The following is a 22,446-nucleotide window of genomic DNA, read 5'->3' as shown; positions in this document are numbered from 1 at the left end:
TAATTCAAGCTGGCATGTAATACTTACAAAATTGGTTCAAATCGTACACACACACAAAGAAGGAAAGAAAAAGAGAAACTATTCAGCTGAAGAAGTAATGAAAATACTCAAGAAAAGTCCCTCTCTTAAAACGTCTGGGCTGCTACAACGAAATACCATTGCCTGGGCGGCTTATAAAGAACAGAAATGTATTTCCCATAGCTCTGGAGGCTAAAAGTCCAAGGTCAAGGCTCCATGTGGTTGTGTCTGGGGAGGGCCCTCTTCCTAGTTTCTAGCCAGCACCCTGCTGCTGTGTCCTCAGATGGCGGAATAGGGCAAGGGCTACCTCTGGAGCCTCTTTCATAAAGGCACTAATCTCCCCAAATCACCTCCCAAAGGTCCTGGCTCCTAACAGCATCATCTTTGGGGGGAGGAGGATTGGAATTTTTAGGGGACACAAACATTCAAACCATAACAGTCCCACATGCTTGCTACATTATTGCTGCATAGTTTTTGGTATGAATTCAGATGGGCTTTTCTAAAGAGGAGGACCATCAAGGTCTTATAAAAGCATTCCCAGTTATAGCAGCAGAGAACAGGGGAAGGACCTGGACAATGGAGGTACCATATGTCACTATGTAGACTTAATGTGTGGGTTTTCTTGGCTTTCAATCTAAAGGAGTTTGAAATCTGTTCAAAGTAAGAAAATTTTACTCTAGTGTCCAACTGAAAATAAAGCAAAAGAAGAAATATAAATGGCTGCATGCATGGAAAATGGTCAACCTCACCAGTAATCAAATAAATTAAAAACAATTAAGGCTGTTTTCATTAATTAAATTATAATAATGAATGCAGAAGAGGATATAGTCAAACAGGAACTCTCAGACTACTGCTAGGAGCATATACTGGCCCATCCCTTTTACAAATTTGATAATATCTATCAAGAAATTTAAAAGGCTTCATATTGTTTGACCCAGTAATTACATTCTATGAAATCTACCCATTGGAAATAATATTAAATATGGAAAAATAATTATACTAAAACTGTTTACCATAGTATTTTTATCAGGGCAGATAACTGAAAACATACCAAACTCCATGATAGAGGGAATAGTTGGTAATCTATGGTACATCTTCCGGATGGAATATTATTATTCTGTTATAGTCATTAAAGATTATACTCAAGAATTGTTTAGAGTAACATTATAGTGGGAAATGTAGTGAGAAAAAAGAAATGTGTATATTGACTAAAAATAAAGAGAAAACACAGAAAAATGCTGGAAATAAGTATGCTAAAATATAAACAGTGTTTGTCTAGGTCAGTGCTACTCAGTATATGATCACAGACCAGCCCCAGTCTGTGAACTGTGTTAACTGTCTATCATGACATCAAAATAAGTAGAGTATGCATTTAGAAATGTTTAGCAATATGATATTGCTGTGACACCCAAGTGGAACAGGGTATAGACCAACCTGAGTGTTGTCAATTTGAGGGAAGAGTTACAGCTGCATAGTAGTCACACATAGTAGGACATCACAGTCCACAAAGGATTAGAAATAAAAAAGAACTGTCCCTTCGTCTAGACCACTGATCTAGTTGGTAGCACTGTAGATAAACGCTTTGATCTTCCTTGTCTATATTTTCCAATGTTTTAAATAATCCTATATTGCTATTATAAGAAAAGCCAACATATTTTGTTTGTTTTTTTATTGCAAGCAAAAAGAGGAAAGTAAATGCCACTTGACTGCTATATCTTTGGAAAACTTTCCTATAGAAATGTACAAACATATACTGAGAGGCAGAATGACGTAATGTTCAGGAAAGTAGATTCTAGAGCTGATCATTTGGGTTTGCATCCTGGCTCCACCCTTTACTTACTGACTGTGGGCTAGTTGCTCGACCTCTCTGTGCCTTGGTTTGTTCATGCATAAAATGGAAGTAACTGTAGACCTTGTCACATAGCTCCTCATAGGGTCTGGCAGGATTAAGTGAGTCAACGTACATAAAGACTTGGAACCCAGTCAATTGTATATAAATGTTCACTAGCATTATTATAAATTATGGGCAAGGGTGAGAGCCACAACCAGACCACATTTCCCAATTTTTTATTTGCAAAATGGGTCAAAAGGAATGGTAGAAATAGTAGTAATAACAGCAAGTAATATTATGTGTGCCAGGTTCCATGCTAAGCACTTGACATGAATTAGCTCTAATTATTAACAACCTCAGAGACTGGTATTAAGTTATCTTCATCCCCATTTTATAGAGGGGAAAACTGAGGTGCAGAAAAATGTAGAGACTTGCCCAAGTCACCAGGCTATTAGGTCTGTTTTTCCCCAGGACATGGGCTAGGCATAGTAGCACAGGGGTCCCTAGAGGCTAGACCTCTTGCCTCTTGAGCACAGAAATGCACTGTCTTGTTCCCAGGGGAAGTCGGGGTCACCAGTCTCTTCAAAAGACTTGGCCAAAAGAAAATTCCAGGATTCGTTTCCAGCCAGGGCCCTCACTGGGTCCCCCTCACCCAGGCCAGCAAACAGCAGCTGGCCTTCCTCCCCAGCCTGGTCAGGTGGCTCCTAGGGAGTGATTTAAGCCCCAAGGAAAGCAGCTCTTGGAATGTAACAGGAGGACACTGGGGTTTGTGAGTCATTCCACTCCCCCTCCTCGCTGCGTCCTGGACACAATCTATCATCTTCGTCACTGGGTTTTCTCCCGCGGGTTGGCTAGGGGTTGGTGGAGCAGTCTCCCTAAAAGGAAGTCAGTCTGTTACCAAGTCCCATCTCTCCCTGCCAAAGGAGCCGGAGGCAGGAGGAAGGACACTGTCAGGACCCAGCTGTTTCCGGGGGGGAGGAACCCCAGGAGGCAGGGAGGCCTGTGCCGGGCGGCGCATCGCTTAGCGATAGGCTCTTCGGAGATTTCTCCCCAGGGAGAAACCAGGCCCCCGCAGCAGACAGTGTCCATCCCAGAAAAGTGTGCCATCTCCAACTATTTATCCGGAAAGCTGAAGGGAGAAAACGAAAGTTCTTCCTTCAGAGAACAGGGACCTGGGAGAGGGCAGACAGTGAAGAACACACAAGGTTTTGCCTTGAAATCCAGAACATTCTGTGTGTACCAGAAGCCTGGCTAAGAAAGGCATTTCCAATGAAATGACAGATCTGTCTAACTTTTAGTCTCCGCCCTCTCTTTTCAAGACTGAATTCTTAACAAGAAATAAGAGTTTGAAAGTTCGGGTGGGCGTTTTTCTTCCCGCGCAGTTCCTTTTTGGAGAGCAAGTTGGTGATATCCAACAAAATTCAAACTTCATTTGTGACTCAGAAATTCCACCTCTAAGAATTCACGGTACAGATAAACAGGCAGAGAATGTTTTTACTTATCTGCAAGCACGTTTAACGGAGCATTGTTCGGAGTAGCGAAAAACTTAAATGTTCATCGATAGGGAACTGGTTACATTTAACTATGGCACGTATAGGCAGGGCATAAGGTTGTTTAATATATGAGATAAATCCATATGTGAAAGATACTCAAGATGAATAGGTCTGTAAAAAAATATAAACCGCTGAACACTGGACCACGTTATTCCAGTTGTACAAAAACAAAACAAATGCTTAAAATTGCAAAACAGAACATCTCTGACACTATGCTATTATTATATTAGCATACATTCTATTATTACTATTATCATCGCTGTTATAATAGGCTATGCTATCATCTCTAAAGCTTGAGAGTAGGAAAGTAGGGAGGGGCCTTTACTGTTCAGTTACATTTCTGACCTCTTCACATTTTTTACATCAACATTTTTAGCTAGTCTAATTAAAACAGAAGTGATGGTATCAGCTGGCTAAACATGACAGCAGGGTCCCTGACAGCAAAGACACAACTCTTCCTCTGGGACCTCGGCAGGCTCCTGTTCATGCAATGCCCGCTGAGGACCAAGTCCTCCTTTAAACACTTTGCAAGTACTGATTTCTTTCATCTTCATGACAACCCTCGGAGGTGGTCTTAATAACATCCCATGTTGCATATAAGGAAGCGGGGAGTCAGAGAGACTGAGGACCGCGTCCCAAGGCACAGAGTCAGTGTGTGGTGGGACCAGGCACTCTGGTGGGCTCCAGAACCCAGAAACCTCCCCACCAGACTGCCTCTAAAGAAATGTTTGTTGAATAAATAGATTAGAAACACCACCAATACCTTTCAAGACTCGAGAAAAAGTAAATTATTAAACAGTTACTATTGTACTGTTTATTCATCACTGTTAATTATTACTGATGAATGAAAAACAAACTATTCAGAAAAGTCAGCTGTGTTATAGGGGGCAAAGCGTTGGCCTTTAGTATGAAGAAGCTGATTCAAATCCCTGCTCCACTTAGTAGCTCAGAGACCTTGGGCAAGTCACTTCACCTCTCTGAGCCTCAGTTTCCTCATTTGTAAAATGGGGATGACAGGACCTCCTGCAGTTACTGTGGGGATTAAATGTGACATCGTATATGACCGCCCTAAGTGCCTGACATGCTGGATATGTGTAAAACTGAGAAGCGATGTGGAGGATGGGATAAGCTGTGCTCAGGGAATCACCCAGCAGATCTATCTTGCTTAATCTGCTGAGTTTTAAAAGTGAATTAAAAAACCTATGTTCATATATCCTCCAATAATCTAAGGAGGAAATCAGGGTTTTTAATTGCTCGATCCTGCCTCTAGAATATTGATTTAGGACACTTAATGCCATCTCCAAATGCCATGCTTAATTTGCATCAGGTCAGAAACTGGGCTGCTGAGCATTGGCTGTTGATTTTAGGCCGGGACTCGAAAGGGCCTGCAGCCTACCTTCCTCCTGGCCTGCAGCCAGCCCAGAGCCGGCTTCACCTGGGACTCAGGAGAACTGGCCGGCTAAGGAGGCCAAGTCTTTGATGGATTTTCACTATTTAATTAAAGTGCAGCTGGGGCCGTGCCGTACTTTTCAGCAAGATATTCATCACGGGTTGCACAACTCGCCTGTGCGGAGGCCATTTGGCCAGGGCAGAGCCCAGACTTTGGCCTGGTCTGTCTCTCTCTCAGGAAGCCTGTGCTCCTGCCTTTTGGAGGCCCCAGGGCTCATCTTCAGCTCTTTCTTCTCAATGCTCCTCTGGGGATACCTCGGAATCAGAATTCAAGAACTGGCCCATGGCTGCCAAACAGGGTTTCTGGAGACCTGCTTCCCAGAACATTCCGGGCGCTCAGCGGTCCTTCAGCAAACCCGCTCTGTGCTCTCAGCCCACCCACAGCACTGCAGGACCATGCGGCAGCCACGGAAGGACCACCCATTCAAGTCTCTTCTGTTACAACGGTGTCAAACAGGCCCCAAAGCAGAGACGCAAGTACAACAGCCCTCCCTGTACCCACTGTCATTCGACGACAACACGCAGCTGGTGGACACTTTGTCCATCGACACCTCCACCCCTACACCGCAGCACAATCCGGACATGTTATCATGTCATCCGCGAACACTGCGGTGTGTACTTAGAAAACACGAGGATTCTTCCTTGTTAGCATCACTGTGCCATCTTTCTCGCAGCCTACAAGTGAACGGTGATTCCTGAACGTCCTCAAATCTCCAGTGAGCATTTACATTTTCCTGATTGTCTCACAAATGACTCACAGAGTTGATTTGTTTGAATCCAAACAAGGTTCTGGCTCAGCTTGGAATTGCACCTTTGGTGCTTTCTTATCTCCTCTTTCCTGCAGTCCCTACCCAGCACACTGGTTTCAGGTGGCTGCTAGGGGCCCAGACACACCTCTGGCTTCCACGGCCTTGGACACATTATCAAGCTCTCTGCATCAGCTTCCTCCCCTGGGAAATGGGGATCATAAAAATTTCCTATCTCATGGGGTTATGATGAGAATCAAATGAAACAGAACATGGAAAAAGCTTAGAACAGTGCCGGGCACAGGGTGAGCATTCAATCAATATTAGTTCTCATGGTTATTCTTCTCTGAAAGACGGTGATTTCGACAAAACTCCCAGGCACAGCCTCCCAGCCACCAAAGACAGTCCCGTGTGGAAAGAAAACTGAAAGCTGTGCAACTCTCCACATTTTTCTCAGACTTGAGCCACTGTTCACAGTGAGGTGATAGAACGTGTTAGTTGAGAGCAGCTTTCTGGAACCAGACTGCCCAAGTTCAAACCCCATGTCTTTCCCTTGCTATGGTAGAACGATGCATGTGTTTGCAAAAACTCATTTCCTTTCCCTCCGGGCAGACAGCTCAACTATAGTTCTTGGCCTCTCTTGCACACAGGTGTGGCCACACAACTGAGTTCTGGCCAGTGGTGAGCGGGCAGAAGTGATATCCATCATGTCTATGCCTGACCCACAAAAACCCCCCACTGCAGTGTTGTTTTCTTTTTCACCTACTGGCTGGTTGGCGAGGACTCAGAGAACTTGGAGGAAGGCAGAGCCATAAGAAGAAAGAAGCCTGGATTCCCCGAGTGACCAGGTAGAAGGCAATCCAATCAAGAATGATGCCATTGGGTTCTGCTGTAAGCAAGAAACACACTTTTTATTGTATTAAGCTTCTGAGAATTGGGGGTTTATCTAGCAGCAAGTGTTACCGTAACTAGTACATTAGCCTTGCTCTTGGGCAAGTTACCTGGCCTCTCTGTCCTCCACTTTCCTCATCTGTAAAGGGGCAAAGATGCTAATAATACCTATTTCATGGGTTGTCAGGAAGATCAAATAGGTTAGTATATATACAACTACATTGTCTGGCTCCTAACAGCTCAGCACAGGTGCTCACCTCTGATAGCATTGCTGTCATTGGTGTTACTGTTTTTATTTGAAAAGTCATAGCATATCATCAAGAATTCCCACATTCCACTTAAAAGTACAAGTTTTAAATCGTTGTTATTTTCCTGGTAGGATTTTAATGATTTGAAGCTAAAATTGTATTCCAGCCAAACAATTTCCAATTTAATAATGAAAGCCAGTGGTCTAATAAGATTATGACAATTTGCTTTACAGGAAATATTTCAGGAACACAGTCATGCTGCAGAATAAAATGCACCTCATACAAGCAGCAGCACGTCTCCGGTGCTCCCGGCCAACGCGACGCACGGGAGAAGACTTCCTTCCTCAGCGCACACCTTCTGGGTCAGCAGCCAGAGCCCTCTCGCTCAGCCTGAGTTGTGCACCGAACTCACGGAGTTTAAAACGCCAAGGCCCCGCTGATCCACGCATGGTCAAAACGCACACCCAAAGATGCTCAACGTCATGAGCCATCAGGGAATCGCAAATGAGAACCACACTTCACGCCCACTGGGGCGGCTTTCATCAAAGACAGACAACAGCATGCCAGTGCGGGTGTGGAGACATCGGACCCCTCAGACCCTGCTGGTGGGGAAGTGACATGGTGCCGCCACTGGGGAAAACAGCTCGACGCTTCTTCAAAATGTTCAACCTACAGTTACCGTGTGGCTTGGCAATGCCACTCCTAGGTGTCTGCCCAAGAGAAATGAAAACGTATGTTCACACGGAAACTTGGACTTGGAAATTCACAGCCACGTTATTCTTTTTTTTTTTAAATATTTTTCTTTATTGATTTTTAGAGAGAGAGGAAGGGAGAGAGAGAGAGAGAGAGAAACATTGATGAGAGAGAACATCAACTGGCCGCCTCCCACATGCCCCTCACTGGGGATCAGGCCCACAGCCTGGGCATGTGCCCTGACCGGGAATCAAACTGGCGACCTCTTGGTGCATGGGCCGATGATCAACCACTGAGCCACACCGGCCGGGCAGCCACATTATTCTTGATAGACAAAAGGTACACACACTCCAAATGTCCATCAACTGATGACTGGATAAACAAAATGTGGTACACTCATATAATGGAATTGTTTTAGTCATAAAAAGGAATGAAGTACTGATAACTGCTATAGCATAGATAAAACTTGGAAATGCTATGTGAAGTGAAAGAAGCCACTTACATAAGACCACATAGCCCGGCTGGTGTGGCTCAATGGTTGAGCATTGACCCATGCACCAAGAGGTCGCCGGTTTGATTCCCGGTCAGGGCACATGCCCAGGTTGTGGGATAAATCCCCAGCGGGGGCATGCAGGAGGTGGCCAGTTGATGTTTTCTCTCATCGATGTTTCTATCTCTCTCTCCCCCTCACCTTCTCTCTCTAAAAAAATCAATAAACAAAAAAAATAAAAAAGACCACATATTGTATGATTCCATTTATTTATTTATTTTGTTAATCCTCACTGGAGGTATTTTTCCACTGATTTGTAGGTAGAATGGAAGGACGGAAGAGAGAGAGAGAGACAGAGAAACATGGATGTGAAAGAGACACATCAATTGTTTGCCTCCTACATGATCGGACCAGGGCTGGGGATCAAACCTGCAACCCAGGCATGTGCCCTTGATTGGGAATCGAACCCACGGCTTCTTGGGCCGAGGTTCTAACTACTGAGCCAAACCTGCCAAGGCTATATGATTCCATTTATATGAAATGTCCAGAATAGGTACATCTATAGAGACAGAATGTAGATTAGTGGTTACTTGAGGGTCAGAGAAGGGACAGAAGGTGGACTGACTTCTAATGGCTATAGGGTTTCTTTTCGGGGGGGGGGTAATTAAAATGTTCTAAAATTGGCTATGTCAATGGTTGCATAACTGGAAATATACTAAAAAAAAATATTGAATCCTGTTTCAATGGGTAAACTGTATCTCTATAGTTACAATCTTTTTTTCTAAAGTGTACACTGCTCCACATGGATCAGGTCTTTCCGCTGGACTTGAGCGGCTGCCAGACAGCAGAGCACATTCCCACCTCATCAGAAGCCTTCGGGAACTGTGTGCCCTATTAACGCCCAGGCTCAGCTCTGTGCAAGTGACAATGCCCAGGCACCCGCATGCTAATGAGTCTAGGTTCAGGGGCGAGGTCGTGGCTGGAACCTACCAGCACACCCAGCCAGGAGATAAAACTGCCACGCACACGCCCACAAAAGCCAACAACCCATTGCTAACAACCCTGCACAAGCACCACCGTCTGACCCCAGAGACATAAGCCAGGTTGTGTTGGGGTTTTTTCCCCACAAGGAGCATAAACTAGACCGTGACTCACACTTCCCAGAATCAGTAACACTGAAAGGGCTAGGTAACTGGGAGACCAAATTACGTAAATTGATGTCATATCATGTGAAAAGCTGACATTCAGGCCCTACAAACTGAACGACAATTACCATCTATCCAATTCGTGGCCCTAGACTCCTGTTTCCCACCTGCTCTAACACCAATTTAAGCAATTCTGAACTTTGATCTCCATGACAGAATGTCTCTGATTTCTTGAAGTGTCAAGTCCCAATTGTGCTAACATCCAGCCCTGGCAGGGTCATTAGAAGGTGTGAAATCTGGGTGCCCATCGCCCTGGCCAAGTTCGGCACAGTGACAATCAGAAGGAACAAATCAATCTGCCTCTCTATCACGGGAGCCTTATAATTTATCATAATGACAGGCATGAAGGAAAAGCAGGGAGAGAGATCGTTCTGTTCTCTAGGTCCTTGGGGTGCTGGAGGGGCTACTGAGCCCCCCAAGAGGGGCCTTACAACCCTCAGCCAAGAGACAGTTGCTACTCTTCGCAAGGGGCCTGTATCCCGAGTTGCTTGAAATGGAATTGTGTTGCCCTCTTTCTGTGTTCTGCAAACAGCATCCAAACTGTGGGTTCCTGCTGCCCCTCCTCCTGGCTGTCATGCTCAACTACCTGTCTTCTGCAAGTCTGCCCCACCAGGCTGGGAGCCAGGGAGGTTCAGCCTTATGGTAAACAGGGAAACCCCTCCCCACTGAGAGGAAAGTTTATTTCCAAAGCTAGAGTGTAGGGGGATGAGGTGAGAGAGGCAAGACCTAGGTTCCCATGTGAGCACTGACAGCCTCCCCACCCATGTCCATCCCGCGGGGCCAGTGAATCCTGAGTCCACCCCAAGACACACAGTAGCCTGCCACTGCCCGTCACCTGCTCAGCTAGGGTCCCGACATGCTTGGTAAATTCTGCCAGCTTTTGTCCCCAGGGTTCCGAATCTCAGACCCCACCCTGCACTCAGATGAGGCTCCCTGATTCAGGACTCAGGCACCGAAGAAATGCCAAGAGTCTCTGCACTCTGCCGCCTCCATGCCCACTTCAACTGACCTGGGGTGCACTGCCCCTAAACTGTGGCTGCGGTTACAGACCTTCTTCCAGACCCATTTTCCTCCCCACAGGGGTTCCTAGCTTGCCTCATTGCCGAAGCCACACCAAGACAAAACTGCTTTAGGCCCTGGCCAGGTGGCTCAGTTGGTTGGAGCATCATCCCATACACCAAAAGGTTGTGGATTCAATTCCCCATCAGGGCACACACCTAGGTTGCAGGTTTGATCCCAGGTTGGGGCACATACTGGAAGCAACTGATCGATGTTTCTCACATCAATATTTCTCTCGCTCAAATCAATAAACATATCCTTGAGTGAGGATTTAAAAAAAAAAAACAAAAAACCGCTTTAGGAACAATTGTTTTGAATTGAGAAGTCAATGTAGTACTGCAAATGGCAGATTAATTATTCAACCGATGAATGCACCTTGCCCCTCTGTGGTCCAGCCTCATCCTCACCCTGGAGACCGGCTGTGTTTTCATGAAGAACATCAGTCATGGCTCCTCAGTGTCAGGCTGTGTTTCTCAGAGTGGAGACAAGGGGAGTTGCCTCTAGATCGTAAACGTGATAAGGGAATGAGTAAAGGGAATGTGTATGATTCAACGATGAAATAAATGCCCTTGACACATCACTCACAGGGAGGGCGTCTGCCTCCATGGATGCCTCCCCAGAAACACTCCCCGGGGGGCTGGGTGTAATAATTACATGCTCCAACGGGCTCAGATCCATTCTTAGGAGATGAAATAAGACACCTGACTACCGACTCCCAATGCCTGTGGAGGAAACTGAGTCCCTGCGGCCCACTCTGTTAAAATCCAACTGAAGCCCTGGCCGGTTTGGCTCAGCGGTTAGAGCGTCGGCCTGCGGTACAGAGAGACCCGGGTTCGGTTCCCGCTAAGGGCACGTACTTCGGTTGCAGTTTGTCCCCGGCCCTGGTTGGTTGTGCGGGTGGCAGCCACTCGATGTGTCCCTTTCGCGTCGATGTTTCTCTCTCTCTCTCTTCCTCTCTCTCCCTCCCACTCTATCTGTACAAAAAATGGAAGGGTGCCCTCGGGTGAGGATAAAAAAAAAAAAAAATCCAACTGAAACTCAGAAGGCTCTCCAGTCCTGCCCTTGTCAGCCGGGGGTTCTTCCTCTGGCTCCCAGAATCTTGCCTTCTAAGGGCCCCTCAAACCTGTGAACCTAAATTTGTCCACCGTGGCACTTGCCCACTGTCTCGCTCTTCCCTCCCATCTGTCTGTGGTTACCATGCTGTGGGGCAAGTGCAAGAATTCAGGAGTGAGGAGGTGGGAAGGAAGCGATCAGAGGAAGGAGGGACTTCTCGATCAAACCTCCACTGTGTGGACTCCAGCAGGAGGAGGCCTGGGGGTGGGGGTTGTGCCTCCAGGGGAGCTTCAAGGACGACTATTCCCAAGGCGGCCACACCTTGGGCTTCCTTATAAGGAAGAGCAGGCACTGGGTGGGATCCATGGGGCCACATATGGACGGAGGGAGGGCCACAGACAATGTTCCGAAATAAAGACCTGCCTGTGCTGGAGCTCACTCGGAACACCTTCCTGGACACCATGGAAACCTGTGCCCTCTGGAGGCCTCGCCCTCCCAACCCTTAGGTGACCTGGTCCCGCCAGCCAGGAGCAAACAGAAACATTCAGCCTAACAATGTTGGTGCTACTTTCAAACAACCTACCAGGAAGACCACCCAGACTCAAATAATCTGTTACAAACCATTGATAGTAAACAAGCCAAGTGTCAGCTTTTGACCCTGTAATGGTACTTTTGGGGCTCCATGCAAAGGAAATTATTCTGAATTAAAAAAAAAAAACCTTAGGTAGCATTATTGCTAAGGGGGAAAAAATGGACCAAAAGAAATGGTTAAGTAAACAACAGAACATTCTCTCAATGGAATATTATGCACCTATAAAAAGTATATTTGATAAGATTTGTAATGATGAGAATACCAATTACCTTATAATAATAAATGAAAAGTGACACAGAATATTCATCTATCTAATATACATGGTATACTCACATGATAAAAATGAAAACAATTATAATGAAGACAAAGAACAGAAAGAAAGAAATCAAAATTCTAACAGTGATTGCCTTTGGAAGTTGCTACTTTGAAATCCTGTTTTCTCTATTTCTATAAAATTAGCATGGGCTAATTTTATCATGGGGTTGGAAAAAAAACTTTCATTAAAAAACATCAGATGCTAAGTGATTTGGTTCATTCTTCTCTCCCCAAGAGAGTGTGCGGCAGTTCAAAATACTTCTGATTCAGTTCATTGCCTGTCGTTCCCCTAACGCCGGTCTGGAGGGAAGACCGCGACACTCGTCACAAAGTTTGCTCTTCTAGGCTTTGGCAGGCTGGTGCGTTCCAAGCAAACAGAGCCACCACTTAGTAGGCGCTCGCAGAGCCGGAGTTTAGATGAGTCCTACAGTGACCCACGCCGTGCAAACACGGGTCCCAGGACTGGACAGAACGGAAGCAGCCGATGAGCAGAGATGAGCAGAGATGAGCAGAGATGAGCAGAGATGAGCAGAGATGAGCAGAGCGCTGCGGAGGCGTGGCCGCCCGGCCTTGGCAGGTTCTTCTTCCGGAAGCAGGAGAGCTGCGGAGACCGCATCTCCGGCGGAGGAGTAACGACAGTGGCCCTGCTCTGACCCGCTCCGATTCCCTTAACTTTGCAGACCGTGAGTAGACGAAGCTGAGCAATTTCAGGGTGCACGTTTCTCGTCTCGCCGAGCCTTGCAGAGAGGCTACTTCACCTCAGTTCCTCCTTGAAGCACGTGCACGTGGATGTGTGCAAAGCCATTTCGGCAAAGCAAGCTTTTCTGGGGGAAGACAAAGAACACTGGCCCCGGAGCTCAGCCTCACACCCTTGACCAGTGGGCCTCCTTGCAGGCTCCCGGCCGCCCCTGGACAGTCAGATTCAAGGACCCAAACTTCTGGTCTTGGGGGCCCTATGTGTGTTTGTCAAACAGCAGGGCTAAGTGATAATATCTTCTCACAAAGGGTAAAGTGATTCCAGGGCGAGGGAAGGAGGCAGTTTTATAAAACACACACACACACACACACACACACACACACACACACACACACAGCTAGCAGTTGAACCCTGATGAAATTGGGAACTAGAAACATCATCTGAGGTTAGAACACAGAACACAATTTGAAGTAACCTGGGCACTCCCTCTGTAGGAATAAGATTCCCATTGACGATTTCAGTGTGTTAAGAACCATTTGAGCCCAGCCAGTGTGACTCAGTTGGTTGAACATCCTCCCAGGCACCAAGAGGTTGCTGGTTGGATTTCTGTTCAGGGTACAGGTCCTAGTTGCAGACCAACCCCCAGTAGGGGGTGAGCAGGAAGCAGCCCAATGAGGGATGTTTCTCTCTCATCAATGTTTCCATTTCTCTCTCCCTCTTTCTTCCTCTCTCTAAAAAAAAAAAAATCAATAAAAACATGTATTTTTTTTCTAAAACGAACCATTTTGAGGGTACCTACTAAGACCCTGATCCTGTGCTAGGCACTCGGGGTACAAATGTGAGCAGAACACACACACCCGTGTCCTCCTGGAGTCCACAGGGAACCGAGAGGGAAGCTGAGGGCCCAGGACTGACCCAGATGAAACATCCTGGGGGCTCTGGGTCTCAGGCAAAGCCCCCACTTGGATTTCTGACTGACTTCAGGCTACAGAACAACTGAAAACGTAGCAGGAGTTTCACAACTTTTAAAACAAGTATTTTGTTTTAATTTCATTTTTTAAAGTATTTTAGTCTTGAAATTACTACAGAGCTTTCCCCAAATGGGTCCTTTGCCCCCTAAGAGTGAGTGGAGATTTTTGACGCTTACAGATGTTTACATGAGGCTCTCAACCTTCCTCCCGTACTAATGGCTAAAACACAATTACGAACTGCGCTTGTTAACCAAATAGAGATATTCCACGAGACAAGGAGACCGATTCCTAATATGGGGGTGTCCTTGGGCCGGGGCCCACTTATCCTGGTTTCCATCTCCTCCTCCCGACACGGAGGTGCCTTCATTAGTGGAGGGAAGAAAGAGGTCTTTGTGGTGATGTCATTCCCAGACCACCCTCCACAGACAATAAAACTGAATTTGAGAAAAGCCTGGCGAAATGAGAGCAGAAATCACAGAACACCAGGGTGGCAAGAGCCCTCCGAGGTTGTTTAGCCTAATCCCTGACGTTAGACATGGGCAAAGGGGAAGAGACTTATCTGAGATTACACAGCCAGTCGGTGGTGGGCTATTTTCACCAAGGTCAATATGGGGAAACTCATTCCACAGAAATTCCAGTATCATCATGTGTTGACTATCACAGGAGGCAGGACGCCTACCGGAGGAGGGATTTCACATGGTGTGTGACCACACACCCACAAATGGCTGAAGGCAATGTGTCCGGTGCTGCCACAGAGGATGGACAGGATGGGTGAGGTCGGGGGGAAGGAAGCATCTCACTCTTCCTGGGGGTGCACAGGTGGCTTCCAGCAGAAGGGGTTGCCTGAGTTGGGCCTGAATGACTGAATAGGAGTTTGTGTACAGTGAAGGGAAGATGGTCACTCCAGAAATATGGAACAGCCTGTGTGAAGGTTAAAACATGTGGAAGAACATGATGGGTTTGGGGAATAAAAAGCGGTTTGGCATGGTTCAAATGGAGGTTTCTTGAAAGGGAAATAGAAGAGATTAGATTAATGAGCACTTGTGAAGGTCTTGAACGTCTTGCTGAGAAGTCTGTACTGGGGAGACTTTATCTTTGTGTTTAAAAAAACAACATATGCCCTGGCCAGTTGACTCAGTTGAGAGAGAAATGTCAATCAGTTGCATCCAGCATGCCCCCGACTGGGATGGAGCCCACAATCAGGGTGTGTGCCCTGACCCGGAATCAAATCAGCTACCTCTTCGTGCAGGGACAACGCTCAACAACTGAGCCACACCGGCCGGGCAAAACAGTAACTTTCAAAGAAATAAACAGTCTCAAAGACAAAGAGCACTCCTGAGGCCTAAATAAGGCAGTGATATTTAGAAGGTAGAATTAGCAGGACTTCATGAGAGATGATTGGAAGTGGGGATGAAAGGGAGCAGGGGTGGGCAAACTACTGCCCACAAGCTTTGCCCGCCTACCATCTATTTTTGTTCAGCTTGAGGGCTAAGAATGGGTTTCACATTTTAAAGTGGCTGAAAAAGAACAAGAATATTTTGTGACACATGAAAATGAGCTGAAATTTAAATTTCAGTGTCCATAACTTAAGTTTTGTTGGAACGCAGCCATGCTTCTTCATGTACCTGTCGTCCATGTCAATCAGGAAAGAGCTGAATAGAGGCCAGAGGCCGGCCAAGTCTTAAATATCTATCTATTATTTGCCCTTTAAGAAAAAGTCGCTGACCTCTGAAATAGAGGATGACCACAACACTGCAACCTCAGGCAGCTAGTGGGATGGTGGAGGAGGAGGGGCAGATTTGGGCAAGCGGGGTGCATAATTGCATTGAGGGTGTGTGGAGTTTGAGGATCCTCTGATACATCTGGGAGATGGTGGAAAGATGTATCTGGACTACAGGTGCAGATCTGGATTTGAGAATCATTAATGCTTAGATGGTCATTGAAGCTATGAGAGTAGATGAGATAATCCACAGGAGAAAAAGAAACAGAGCAAAACAGGTGCAATCAGAACCCCCGGAAATGCTACTGAGGGGACAACCAGATACGAAAAGCCTGTGAAGTCTGAAAAAGAGGCATGGGAAACACAGGGAGCAAATTCAGTGTGAATAAGGACAAGGGACAAGGTAATTTTAAGGAAAAGACAAAGTCGAATAATGTCCATTGCCACCAAGAGCCCAAGTGGTATCTGGGTTAAAAAGGAGACTGACTTTGGAGACCAGCCAGTGAGTGTAAATAGTGGAGACAGATGGACAGCACAGCTGGCCTCCAGGACTCGGCACGCTCCACTTTCCTGCTCTCACATGGGCCACTCCTTTTCAGCCTCTCGCTGGCTCCTTCTCATCTCCCAGCTTCTAAAAGTTGGAAAGCCATTGGGCTCAGTTCTTAGACCTCTTCTGTTTTCCACCCATGCTCTCCCCTTGATGATCCCATTCAGCCTGTTGGCTTTAAACACATTACACACAGATGTGTCTCCAGCCCACATCTCTCCCCTGAGCTACACTCCTAGAACCAACTGTGAACTCAACATCACCCCTGGGAATGCACGTCTAACTAAACAGTCCAAACTGAGCTCCTCCAACCGGCTCTTCCATCACAGTGAAAATCACAGTTCCAGCTTTCCAGGTGTTCAAACCAAAACTCCGGAATCATCTTGATTCTACTCTCATCCTCCACCAAATCTTTCAGGAACTCCTATCTGCTGTATCTTCAAACTACATCCAGAATTCTACGCTCACCGCATCCACTGCTACCACTCAGCTCTAGGCCATCACTGTTTCTCGGCTGGCTCATTACGGCAGCCTCGTAACGCACCTCCCTGCTTCCACCCTGTCCTCTTGGTTACTGACCACTGTCAGAGTGATCCAGTTAAAACAGAAGGGTGGCCGTGTTATTTCTCTTCGCAAAACCCTCCAAAACCTCCCTGTCTCACTCTGACTAGAGGCCCTAGTCTTAGGACCTCCAAGGTCCTACACAACCTGCCCCACCCTGACTAATTACCCCTGAAACCACACCACCTTCCACAGTTGTGTTCACTTTCTCCTCTAGTTACAGTGACTCCTTGCTGGTTCTCAACACACCACTCCTGCCCCAGGCCCTTTGAATTTGCCATTCCCCCCGCCTGCAATGCTCTTCTCCAAAATATACCTGTGGTTCTCCAATCACTTCCTTCAGGTCTTTACTCAAATATACCCTTCTCAGTGAGGTCTTATCTAGCCATCCTATTCAAAATTGCCAACCACCCCGCATCCCACAGCACTCCATTTTCCCGCATTGTTGCACTGTATAGCACTTAGCACCACAAATACAAAACACACATATTTTACAAATCTATCTCTTTATTACCTGTCTTCTCTACTAGAATGTAAACTCCATGAGGGCAGGGGTTTTGTCTGGGCCATGTCCCAGCACCTAGCACAGTGCCTGCCATATGCTAGGCACTCAAATAACTGCTGAGAGAATAGGAACAGTGGATCGGGAAGTGACTAGGAGGTAAGGAAGGGAAAGCCGGTACAGGTCATGCTTTCAAGATCTCTGGTGAGTAGCTTAAGAGGAAACCAGTATCAGGAGATTTTCTTCAAGTGGGAAAGACTCAAGCATATTTACAGAATGTTAGGGGAACAGAGCAGCATGAAAAGGGCTGAGGATTTGAGGAAGGGTATCTGGCTATGCCAAGTCTGGGAGAGAGGGGAAAAGAATGGCCCTGTGAGCAAGGGGAGAAGGGACGTCCATGAGAGGGACGAGGGCAGGAAGGCAGCACAGAAGGACAGGTGTAGAAATGGAATAAGCTCATACCTGGATCTCAGTTTTCTATCTCAAGGTCCGGGGAAGAGCTTGAGTGGTGAGGGTTTGAGGAGGCTTTTCTGAAATGAGAAGGCAAGCTGACCTGGAGAGAAGGGTGGCTCAGTCATGCGGAGGGTCCTGCTCACTCGAAAACCGTAAATCTGTGGCGGAGTTTGGGGATCTCCCCCAGTCACACCGCACAGCCAACAAGAACCAAAGCGGTAAGTCCTAGGACTGTCAGAAGAATGATTAAATTAAAGCCCTTATTAAACACTTCAGACACCAGACAAAGTGTAAAACTCTGAGGAATAATAAATAAGTGGGTAAATGATAGGAATAACCATGGTTGGTGACCTATTTTAGAGCACCTTCAACTGACAGATATATTTCAAGATGGTATTTCTGGAAAGAGCATGTTTTGAGGACAGGTCTGGAGGAAGAAAGATGAAACTAACCATTTGGCAAGTGGACTCTGAAAGGCTAGTCTAAGAACCTAGCAGGAGGGCATGCATGGCATAAACAGAAACCCCAAAGAGAAGATCCACAGAGAAAAACAAACACGTCTTAGCTACCGCTCGCTAGGAAGGGCCCAGATGTACCCTGAATGTACCCTGGCAGGTTTGGCTCAGCAGTTAGAGTGTCGGCCTGAGGACCCAAGCCATTGGGTCTGATTCCAGGTCAATGGCACGTACCTGGGTTGCAGGTTCAATCCTGGCCCCAGTTAGGGTCATTAGGGAGGCAACCAGTCGATTTCTCTCTCTTTCTCTTCCCCTTCCTCTCTCCCTCCCTCCCTCCCTTCCACTCTATCCAAAAAAAATCAATGGAAAAATATCCTTGGGTGAGGATTAACAAAAATAAATAAATAAAATGAAATGCTGAAATGTAACATTTTGGAACCAAAGAATTTGACTTGCAAGAAAAGATCCCTAATTTCCAAAGGGACCAAAACAGTGCTTACACGAGCTTCATACAATCATGGGCTCCTGTAGAATTGTCTTCAGTCCATAATGAAAGTCCAACTGCAATGAGACTTATATTCTATTATGTAGCTAGTAAGTATTCTTAGGAAGACATATTTTTATATAAAAATTATTGACCTAAGTAGCTGCTAACTAACATGTATTATGTCCTTCCAATCTTTGTATACTACAGTGGGACAAATGAATGAATGATAGTCCTTGGGCCCGGAGAATTCTATGCCAAAGAATTGAAATAATTTGTGGATAGACCAACATCAATGATCTTGAGGAATCGTGAAGAATTGGAAGTTCTAGAACACTAGAGGTAAAGAGGAAGAAGGCAGTTTCTGCAAAGCACAGAGCTGTGAGATTATGCATGATCCGGAGCAGGATCTAACCTTAATGTTACTGGAGTGATGGTTAATGGACGCCTGGAAAGGTACAGTACTGCTCACCAAGGTCATTTCAGACCCACTCCCCTGCTTACTTTGACTGGGCTCGCGGTGGTGGGCAACAGCAAGAAGCTGGAGCTGGGGGATGGCTGGCCCCTTCAGGAGAAGCATGTGCTCTTCAATTTACCCATTTACACCCCCTGGATTAGCTAATACAGTCAGCCCTCGTTTATCGCAGTTAATCAGTTCCAGACTCCACCGCGATAAATGAATTTTGGCAAGTAGGATTCTTTATTTACGCACAGTCGTCCCTCGCCACTTGGCGCTTCAACGTCCCCGGCTTTGCTCTACCACAGTTTTTTCAAAATATAGTCTAGTATTTGAAAAACCGCGATAGAGTGAAGCCGCGGCCGTCGAAGCGCGAAGTGGCGAGGGACCGACTGTAGACAGAATGACAGATTCGGGACTTAACAGTTACTATAACAAGGATTAAAAAAAAGATCTTGCTGCGGGCGGCAGCCACTCGATGTGTACCTTTTGCATCGATGTTTCTCTCTCTTCCTCCCCCCTCCCCCTGTTTGAACAAAAAATGGGAAAATGTTCTCGGGTGAGGATAAAAAAAAAAAAAAAAAGATCTTGCACTTGATTTCAGAAACCCAACTGAGAAAATCCGAGATAGGGAAGGGAGTGATTCAGGAGCAACAAACATAAAAACATCTTTCAGCTGATAACAAGCTCCATGAGAAATCAACAGCGAAGTAGGTGGCAAAGTAAAGCAAAGCAGCCTTAAGAGAACATGGTGTCTACGCTAAAACAAAGGCGGCGGCAGCAGTGTTCTGACCAGGGCTGGCTGCACCGGACTATTTATTATACTATGTTGACTTCTGCGCAGCTCACTCCGAGAGGGTCTGCTAGTTATTCTGCATTGCCCCCCACTATGATCTATTTTCTGCACTGCTCTGTGCGCTAAGGGAGCTGACCCCTGCATCACCCAGAATCCCTTGCACTGGGTACTTCCCACTGGGTCCAGCCAATTGGAAGTACCGGAGAGAGAACAGGCAGAGCGTCCCTTGTGCCGTGTCCCCCTGCTCCACCTACCTCCACCTTACTGACAGTGGCTCTGTCCCTCCACAGCTGTAGTTCCTGTCAGACAGCCCCCCTTCCAGAGCTCCAGCTCTCAACGGGCTCTGGTTTGCTCCCCTCGTCCCTTCGGGTCTAGGGATGGTCACAGCTTCCCCTGTCTGCTGCTAGGCCCTAGGTTCCTCATCATCCGCCTGGGTTCCCTCAACCCTGCCCCCGCCTCTGTAAACAGTCTCTTCCCTACACGACTTTCAAAATCCCAACTAAGTTGACCTTCTGTTTTCTGCAGGGACCCTGAGTGGAACTGAAGAGACAGGACGCAGCAGGCCATAAATTCTTGTCTACGAGGACCGACTATAGAAACAGAAAGTGTTTGGCGCGAGGGGAAGACTGCAGGAAATAGCTAGCCCACCTGAAAAAGCCAAGGGCCACCATCAGACTCAGCCTCCTGGCTCCGTGAATAGAACAGCAGTAGATAGAGACCACATTTTTACTTTTACAGCAGAGTAAACTTTCCTAAAGAGTTGGCAAAGGCGGGGTGAGCTCTCCTGGGAGGTCAAGAGCTCCAGAAATTCCGACTTGCCCAGTCTTAAACCAGAGAGCCCATATCAGCAATACCGTAGGAAAAAGAAGGGCCCTCTAGAGAAGGGCTTTCTGAGGCAGGATTTCATGATTTGCTACCAGCTGCATGCTACTCAATGATTTACCAAATTAACCAAATAGGGGAAAACATTTTTGGGGATGTGTTTTGCTGATTCTCACTTCAAGAGAAAGGATGGAAAGCTCATTCTGTGTGTCCAGTTGGATAATTCTCAACAGTGAAGTTCTTTTTTACGCTTTAAGGGAATTCAGGAACATGAAACTTATTTTACATCTCAGTGTCGCAGTCTTCAAAAAGGATTATTCCCACACCACTGAGCAGTCGGAGAGGGGAAAACCAATTAACCAAGCAACTTCTATCTATGCATCGATCACTAGCTTCTTCAGAATTGTCATTTCATTTTTCAAACCAAACACCCGGATGCGAAATCTGCCCATGAGACAAAATATTTTACAAGCAAATTGTCCTGGAAAAAGAAATGAGTGCTTCAATTCACCCGGGTGGGGAAAGGAAATGGTTTTTACAAGAGCTCTCAACTTCTGAGTTCACAGAAGGGTCACGTCCATGATGCTACGTGTGTTACTCATCCTGGTTTTCTCCCCTCGGGTTCCGGTTGATCATTTTTACACAGCAGGACCGCCAGCTTTTCACTCATTCATTCAACACGCATTTGATGTTGATCTACTCACTAACAGAGTCCACTGGGCCCTGGGGATGGGCAAGATCCAGAGGCCAACGCTGCATCTGGACTTCAGCAAACAAACTGACTTCAAAGACCAAGGAAAGGCAGAGAGTGAGAGTGACGGCGCCCAGAAAAGTTTCCGCAGAAACTTGGGAAATGCCAGCCTTCGGGCGCACAGAGGGCGGGGACTTGGGCCTACAGGAGGACACCGCCTCCTGCCTGGCGGGCCGTCCGTCCTGGGCCCTCGGGCCACGCGGCCGCGGCCCCCGGCCCAGAGCGGGCGTTGCCTGGTTCCAGGCCCGGGCAGCTCCACCCCAGCGCCGCGGGGCCCTGGAGAGCTGCGCGGGTGCGACCACCGGCAGGGCGAGGGCGAAGGCCCGCGGGCGCGCCTGGCCCCGCAGACGTTCCCGGGAAGCGCGCGCACGCCTCGCCGCGCCCCTCTCTCCTCCGGGCACACGCGGCGCGCTCCCGCCCGGCCGGAGCCCCAACCCCACGAACCCCAGCCCCTGCCGCTCGTGCGGCCGGGCCACACTCACCCTCTTTGGCTTTCTTCCTCCGGGCCAGAGTCCCTCCGAGTTTCCCCAAGAAGGAGTCATCTTTCTTTCGGGATGGGGGCGACTTGGGAGTAGGGGACTTGGGGACCGAGGGAGACTTTTGCGGGGAGGTGGCCATGGCGGTGGAGCGGGTAGCTGCGGGCCGGTGGGGACGCGGACTGGCGCTGGGCGGGCGCGGCGGGACTGAGGCTGCGGCTTTCCAAACGGAAGCGGAATTATTCCAAGCATTTAAGGCAGCTCACGCTCGCCTTTCCCTTCCCTCTCTCCCTCCCTCGCGCCGCCCTCCGCCCTGCGAGGAGCTGCGCGCTCGGGCCCTCGCTCCAGCCAGGCCTGCTCCCTGCGCCCCTGGCTGCCCCAGCGGGGAGAATGTCCCAAATCGGCCCCGTGCAGGATTTACAGCCTTATCTGTTTGTGCGTGTGAGTGACCCACTGGCCTGAAAGCCCCATTTCCTCTGGCTCTGCACCTAGCACAGATCCTTGCAGAAATCCAGGGTTCAGCAATTGCTGAACCCAAACCACCTGTTACTCTGTCGCCCAGTGTCTTGGCTCAGCTGCTTGGCGAGGCCCTTGCTTTCTCTCGGCATTTC

At 47.5% G+C, this 22,446-nt stretch overlaps 1 protein-coding gene across 1 annotated transcript in view; it reads right to left on the bottom strand.

Moving 5' to 3' along the window:
* The window catches only part of PARVA (parvin alpha), a 156,961-nt gene extending 134,914 nt beyond the window's left edge, over positions 1 to 22,047 (bottom strand). Inside the window, exon 1 of the mRNA XM_036258636.1 lies at positions 21,842 to 22,047. Coding sequence (XP_036114529.1) covers positions 21,842 to 21,977 — 136 coding nt within the window. The 5' untranslated portion in view covers positions 21,978 to 22,047. The remainder of the gene's footprint in view (positions 1 to 21,841) is intronic.
* Between the last annotated feature and the right edge of the window lie 399 nt (positions 22,048 to 22,446).

Source organism: Molossus molossus, unplaced genomic scaffold, assembly GCF_014108415.1.
Source record: "Molossus molossus isolate mMolMol1 unplaced genomic scaffold, mMolMol1.p scaffold_m16_p_13, whole genome shotgun sequence".
Taxonomy (NCBI): Eukaryota; Metazoa; Chordata; class Mammalia; order Chiroptera; family Molossidae; genus Molossus; species Molossus molossus.
This window is presented reverse-complemented; position numbering and strand designations above follow the sequence as displayed.